The sequence below is a fragment of the Helianthus annuus genome, chromosome 16, assembly GCF_002127325.2.
Source record: "Helianthus annuus cultivar XRQ/B chromosome 16, HanXRQr2.0-SUNRISE, whole genome shotgun sequence".
NCBI lineage: Eukaryota > Viridiplantae > Streptophyta > Magnoliopsida > Asterales > Asteraceae > Helianthus > Helianthus annuus.
Window position 1 is genome coordinate 21,677,545 of NC_035448.2, and position 8,062 is coordinate 21,685,606.

Genomic DNA, 8,062 nt, shown 5'->3' on the forward strand with positions numbered 1-8,062 from the left:
CTGTCATTCTTTTTCTTCCCTTTCTATGTCAATACCCTCTTTTGGTACATTGTGAGTGTGCATTCTTTCGTTTAACTTGCGTTACGTCATCAACTCGACAGGCATGTCTGCACCGTCCGCATCTTTCGACCAATCCCGGGCGCCAAGGAAGGCACCCGCTGCTACTCACTCACCCCCGCGTCAGGTGGAGACGCGTGCGGCTTATAGAAAGAGACTCGCGCAGGGCGAGGAGTCGTCCTCCCGACCTACGCATGCACTACCAGTTAACTCGCTCGGCGCCCAGGCCGAGTCTGCTGTGAATAAGGCCCTCCGAGATTATAACCAGATTTTAGTAGAACAAAACCAAGTCTTAATGGAGCAAAATCAGAAATTACTAAAAAAAGGTTGCTACCCTAGGAGGGCGAGTGGAAGCTCAGGAGAAGCAGATACAGGAACTTAATAGGAGAACTACTGATTTGAAGGCAGAAGCCCTAAAAGGGCGCGAGGTACAAGGTCTGATAATGAGCGACGCTCGAGTGGATCATGAAAGGCTTAACTCGCATGCCGAAAGGCTAGGTATGATGAATTGGTGGGTCCATCAGTTGGAAGAAGCCCGCTTCGCACCTGAACCCGAGCCAGCCCCAGTCCCGGCACCTCCAGAGCCAAAGGCGGAAGAGTCTGATGAAGAACCGGAAGAGGTTCCGGAGGAAGAGCCGGAAGAAGAGCCGGAGGAGGTCCCGGATAATGACGGAGACGATGATGGTGGTAGTGACCTCGGGGATGGAGACGTGGACGACTGACTCGTCTTCCACTCGTTTATCTAGTTATTTTTCTTTCAGTTGTTTTCGTGTAAACAATCGTGGTGATTAAAACTTTTGCGAATATTCGATGTAGTGACTTATATGGTTTAATTTGAATGGATTTTTCTTATTTTATTGTTTTAAGGATATTTCTTGTACTGAGTCGTCACCTTACCTCTTTTCCCCCTTGCACTACAAGAGTCACATCTTTGACTCTACGACAGTTACCTTAATTATGGTAAACCTCTCGCTAGCCTTTGTACTAACTAGTGCATATTGGTTGATGCAATGCCTCTTGTTCGAGATCGTTGGAACTCCCGTCGTGGCCCAGATTTCACCTGGGAACGAGAAGATCAAATGAAACTCAGGTATCCCCAGTTGTTCGAAAACAGTGTAACCACTACTGAGGCTGAAGCTACTACAGAATTTCGGGACGAAATTCCGAATCAACGGGGGGAGGATGTGACACCCCAGAAAAATCAGGAAAACCACGCAACCTAACTAGCTTCCTTAGTGACTACGTGCTAAATTTCTGGATTAAATTTCTTTCAAGTTGGGGATGATGTGACAACTCGTAATTTCAAGGTTAGAACCGTTCGTTTCGAATTTTTTTTTGGATCGAGTCTTACACTTATTGCATTTGACAAGTTAATTATACGTAACTATATTTTATTCATATCTCGTTGAACCAACTTAAACCGTTTGAACCTAAACACTTGTCTCGCGTGTCGATGCAACCCACTCGCATAGCTCGAAAACTTTTGAGGCCTGAACCTTTAGCGTGAATATTATTCATCTATGCTAGTTGGTTGTTATAAATCTTTATTAGTTATTATTAATAATTATAATAATGAATATATATATATATATATATATATATATATATATAAGTAAAATAAATAGGTAAATACATCAAACAAAGTTTGACAAAGTTGCCGCCCATTTCTTTCCTTTCTGTTACCTTCTTTCTTTTGGTCGACCCAACCCAACAAACATAAGATCCCAGCACCAACATTTACCCATCGGCCCATCTCTCTTAAACCGCCAAACTTTCAAGTGATTTGTACGTATATGTTTATGTTAATAAAAAGTTTTACGCATGAACTCGGTTTCGGCGGCCTAACTCCTTAGCCCAAAACCCTTAACTTTCGGCTCAAGAAATCGCCAACCGACTCCCAACGTGGAACCTATATTATGTATGTGAAGGCATGATAGGCTATTAGGAGATTCAAGAGCAAAACCCTACCCGCCCCTCCACAGAACCCATCGTCTTCCTCACCCCTCCTTTACTCGGAATCCCGCAACGAACCAGCCGCTACCATCTTCTTCTCCAGCGAGTACAGACTCCGCGGATCACCGGTAAGAACCTTCTCTCCTTTTTGTTGCATCCTAGTGTAATGCATCTGTCATCATCTTCGTTCGATATCCTGTTCTCGGTACAAGTATGTAGTTTATCTGTGTCATGGTTGCAAATTGATGCATGAGAGTTAACAGTTAATGAGTTTAACAGGATTACATGCTTATGTATGTTTGTTCACGTGTATACATGGTTGACTGTTACATGAATGAATGTTGAATGTGAATCGTATATGTGAACAGTAAATGTGTAAGATAGACGAGCCGTGGGTATGCCGTGTTAGTGAACCGTAGGTGCGGATATGTGTGTGTGTGTGTGTGTGCAAACTGTATGAAAGATCGTATGTGCGAACCAAGTATAATGTTATGCAAATCGAGTACGATTGGTTTCGTTTAGACTGAAGGTATATGCTTAGTCGGCGAACCGTGAGTATCCGTATATATATATGTATTATGTGCTCGTTGTTTGATAACTCGGATGACACTAGTGACATGTTAGGATTTTGTATTGATAACCCAGATATTAATTTATAACTAGTATGGTTCGTGGATGGCATACTAGGAGGTGTGATTGTGATTATTCGAACCGGCTTAACTAATGATGATTTAGACATGATTTATGATGGCTAACCTATGAAGTTGACTAGTTCAGTGATGTATGTTTATAAGTTTTAATTTAGTTTAACTTGCTTGAACATTGATAAATATGACATAATTATTGGGGATGATTTGGGTCGATGGTTATGGGTGTGTAATGGATCTGCTCTAAACATGCTAGGTAAATCCTTAATCGGAATTGATATTGGTGGCCTAATGTTACTCGATGAATTAGTTGCCACTTGTTATGTAAATTGTTTGAATCAAGCACTGTTGATAAAAGCAATGGTGGTATGTTAAATAATTATGGTTTCATTCAGTCTAGTTGTTACTGTTGGTGGTAAAGATGACATAGTCATCAGGTGATGTTGGGCCGCATTTATATTAAAACTGTTTGGACTTCGGGCACAACAACAAGCATATCGGTTATGTTTTTAAAAAGGGGCCTTAGATGTAACTGGGCCAATTTAAGCAAATTAAATCATGCTTATAACCGGTTGGGTTGGGATTCGTATAATGGGCCGAAGATTAAAAGTATGTGGATCTGTTAGCACTAATGAAATAGGATGGTTTTGATTTTATGTGTGAATAATACTAGCAGATCATATTTGTTATTGGTCCAGCTTATTTGTTTTGGGCCGGTAACTTTAGTAAATATGGTGTCTCATTTAGTGTTATCTTGGTTATTAGGGGGCCAAAACTTGGAGCGAGTCATGAACATATCATGTAATGTGCGGAATTGTGATTCGTAAATATGACAATACAAACACTTAGTTAGTGGAAGAGTTAAAATCCAAATATGTGTTCATGAAATTTGAGCAAGTATGTGTGGCTATATGAAATGTGACCTATGTGCTACTTGAATACGTGATTAGTGGTATGTGAATCTAATTACACGTAATACCTATGATAGGATTTGATTGAATAGAGTATATTGACAAATAAATTACATGCCGAGCAAACCGAGGTGAGTTCACACTTTCCACAAGGCATGGGATTCCCAAGGGTTGGGAATGGGTAAAGGATTTAAACTGGAACTGCGTGATCTCCTGGCTTGGGACACGTACACACCCTCTTTATTGAAGGGTGACAACACGTGATAAGAATATAATCAGAACCTGCGTAATCTCCTGGTTTGGGGATTACGTACACACCCTCTTCACTGAAGGGTGACAACACGGATACTAGACCAAAAACTCTATCATGAAGTCCCTCCTTTTTATATCGACTTAATCGCCGGGCCAATGGCGAGCGGGTCATTAGTTAGATGGCGCTATTTAGGTTTGACAAGCCTCACACCGTGCCGCAGAGGACGGGCGTGAACTAATGGATCTGGGCACTAGTCAATGATGATAGACATTGACGTCAGGGCACCAACTTACTTTAGTCAGTGGTCGATATGGTAAACGGGTCTAGTGGTTAACATGGGGAAGCCCCCACCAACTAAGGATATGTTTGGGAAACAGGGTAAACGGTTTAACTTACAACTTACAAATGAACTCCTGGTTTTGAAACAACTTAATAATGAACACCAACTGTGAACTCGCCCAACTTTGTTGTTGACTCGTTGTTACATGCCTTGCAGGTCGTTAGAGGTTTAGCTGGAGCTTGCAGGGGAGCAGGAGTCGTTGTGGGACATGAACCACTGTGTGTTCATGAAAAACTTTATTAAATTAAAAACTTAAATTTTGGTTTTGAACTTAAATGCTTCCACTGACTATTCAACTTGGTTTTGGACTTTGGTTTGGAGAACTTTAGACGTTTGGTTTTACTTTACTTTATTTAATGTTTATTATAACTGGTGGTATGATCCTGGTCAGTCACACGCCTCGCGGTAATACTCCGCTTGTGGATTTTGAGGGTGTGACAACAAAAAAAATCCAAGGACTATGGCATACTATCAACACATCATAAGGTAAGCAAGCAATCCATGCCATCATGCTATAGTGACGAGTGTGTGTTCGTATGTTTCATCATAAACAAATGTGGACTTGCCACATAATGCATGCAATAAGTAAGAAAGACGAACCTTGCAATCTGGAGCTGAGTATCATGGTCGTATTCACGTTTTCAGAACTATTCGGTTATAGTCTGGTTTTATAAAACGTTTTTTTCCCTTTTTAAAACCAAGTTCACTATAACCAATGGCTCTGATACCAATCTGTCACACCCCCAAAATCCACAAGCGGAGTATCACCGCAGGAGGCGTGTAGACCAGGATCTTAGCCACCAATCACATTGAACTCGTAAGTATAATTAAATAAAACTTTCATTTATTAACAGAAAGTATTTCAAAACGTTACATATAACTCATAGTACACAGCGGAAGAATAATTTATTTGTTAAATGTTATATAACGCGCAAGTAAGCCATTAGATTTGTGTTGCGATTCCATGTATCTCGACCCATGCCCACTCCAGCATCCCAGACAGCAAGTTCCAACGATATGCACCTAAAAGCCTGCAAGGGATGTAACAACGAGTCAACAACAAAGTTGAGCGAGTTCACAGTTGGTTGTTTAGTTTTAAAAGTTTGTTTTGAAAACCATAAGTTGTTTCGTAAACCACGAGTTAAACAGTATCTTTGTTTCCCAAACCATATCCATAATCAGTGGGGGCTTCCCCATGTAAACCACTAGACTGTTACCATATCAACAAATGATGAAAGTAAGTTGTGCCCTAAGTCAATGTCTATCATCATTGACTGAGTGCCCAGATCCATTAGTACACGCCCGTCCGACCAGCACGGTGTGAGGCTTGTCAACCCTAATAGCGCTATCAACTAATGACCCGCTCGCCATTGGCCCGAAGATTAAGTCGATATAAAAAAATGAGGGACTTCATGATAGAGTTTTGTCTAGTAAGTTTAAGGTTGTTGTCCTACCCAAGGAGGACGAACGTACGAATTCTACCCAAGGAGAATACGCAGGATTAATATTGGCATCCTACCCATGGAGGATGGAGGTACATATCCTACCCAAGGAGAATATGTGAGTTCCATTTTAATTCTTTAACCCATTCCCAACCACCGGGAATCCCATGCCTTAGAAAGTGTGTGAACTTACCTCGGTTTGCTCGGTTTGCTAAATTACGTGCTCACCAATATTCAGTCAAAGCCTATAGTATGCATGTATACACAATCAGTTTATGTTTGTAAGGTTTTCACGTAAATTATAATCATAGAATGCACGCAAGGTAATGATCACCGGTTCAACACAATACACTTATACAACTTATTCATATTCACAGTTTACATGTATTCATCGGACAGTGCATACCAGAATTACAAGTAGTGGGGTTCATCACCCCGTACACTAGTCTAACCAATTAAACATGTTATCTGACTTTCTCCTTAACTAGTTACGGCTCGATAAACACATAGCCCAAACAGATTACCGGCCCAAATGAAAACAAGTCCTATCCATTTTAAACTGGGCCCACGAATAGAGTCAGCACTTGGGCCACCCGGCCCTAACCCTGCCAAACTCCTGCGGCCCACTTAACAAATAAGTCCCAATGTATAAATTCAAATAAACAAAACTGTGTTCGAGTCCGCACATGCGTGGCCCGAATACGCCCAGGCCCACTATTTCAATCCGATGACTACCGGCCCATGTCCCTAATTGTGTAAGTCCATTATTAATTCTTATAACATCATCACAGTATTATGATCACATGGCAATCAACATAGCAATTACCATTTTCCTCGATCTAATTGGATCAGTTATATTATTACCAAACATACAAATCAATTCACCATGCATTCCTAAACATGCAGCAACATTAGCCAACATTTATAACCTAAACATCATATAACTTAACTAACATCAATGGAGTCTAATATAAAATCATCATTAAAACAAATCGTTTGCGCTTCGTATTAGGAACCATACAATTGTAATATATGTAGAACCAAAATTCAACATAAATTCTCAATTTTTTTCCAACCAACTATGCACATGCCGGCCACCCACTTATTCACTCTCTTCATGTCTCTATGGTGAAGATTGATGTTGAGACGATGATTTCTTTTAATGTTGTTGACCAAAAAGCACCCATGTGCCAACAAGTCCACATCACCTCCATATTCACGTGACCCCCAAAACCATCACTAACAAAATTCCCTATTATCTAAATAGATCATCATCATATATTACTATATACAATTCACGAACCAGAATTATGATTACAATCTGCGTGTAGGTGTGTAACAGAACCATAGCAACAACTATAACATAAATCGAGATCACCAAGAACAATCCACTTATCACAAGAAATTAACATACTAACCAACAAGCATAGCCTACGGCTGATCGTGTCAAGACATCCACTCAAAATAACAAATAGGTAATCATAAACATACATAAAGAACAATCGAATGATAATTAACATAGTAGGGATTCACTAACCGAGACCTTTGATTAACAGGATGATAACTTCACGAGGGGGGGGTCTGCTATGCCTCACGTGATCTTGAGAGAGATAGAGTTTTTGTTTTGAGTTATGTGATAAGAAACCCTATAATACGTATATTAGGAGATATAGGTTTCTGGGACAATTGTTCTTTGACCGAATGGGCTTAAGCCCATAGCTTTGGGCTGCCATAATCTATGGCAAAGTTGCCATTTAAATAGGTAAAGGTGGTGGGTTGGGTTTCAAATGCCGCGGACCGAGATGAATAGGAATACGGGTGTGGGCTGGGTATGTGTGTATAATCCATTACACGTATTGGCTTTTCGGCCCAAGTATAACAAGTAAGCCCATAACATAGTTAATCTCCCAACTTACTTTAAACATACACAAAGACGTTTAGTGATTCCTAGCACAAATGTAAAACATACACACGTAACCATTCAGTGATGCATGAAATGGACAAATAAACGTAGAGACACACGCCAAAGGTTGCAGAATTTAAGCAATGCTAACCTTGGAAATACGGGTTGTCACAGATCCCAAGTCCTGGACGGCTCCAATCATGAGATATCTCAAGGAAGGACACATCCCGAAGGATGAGAATCCTAAGGCCTTTAGAATGAAGGTATCACGATTCACTATTATAAATAATGTTTTGTATAAGAAATCTTTTGCAGGACCATATCTGAGGTGCTTGGAGGATCCCGAAACCAAATAAGTGCTTCAGGAAATACACGAAGGGGATTGTGGTAACCATACTGGGGGCAGGTCGTTATTCTCAAAGGTATTAAGAACAGGATACTATTGGCCGACGATGTGAAAAGATGCTGCAGAATATGCTCGAAGATGTGATGCATGTCAAAGACACCGTAATATATTACATCAACCTGCTGAGCCACTTTATCCTATCGTTTCCCC

General features: G+C 40.6%; 1 protein-coding gene across 1 annotated transcript; it reads left to right on the forward strand.

The window, feature by feature from the left end:
• Positions 1-500: 500 nt before the first annotated feature.
• On the forward strand, positions 501-779 carry LOC118488179 (procyclic form-specific polypeptide B1-alpha-like). The gene has a single exon (XM_035985391.1). It carries the CDS (start codon positions 501-503, stop codon positions 777-779), a length of 279 nt encoding a protein of 92 aa, XP_035841284.1.
• Positions 780-8,062: the final 7,283 nt, after the last annotated feature.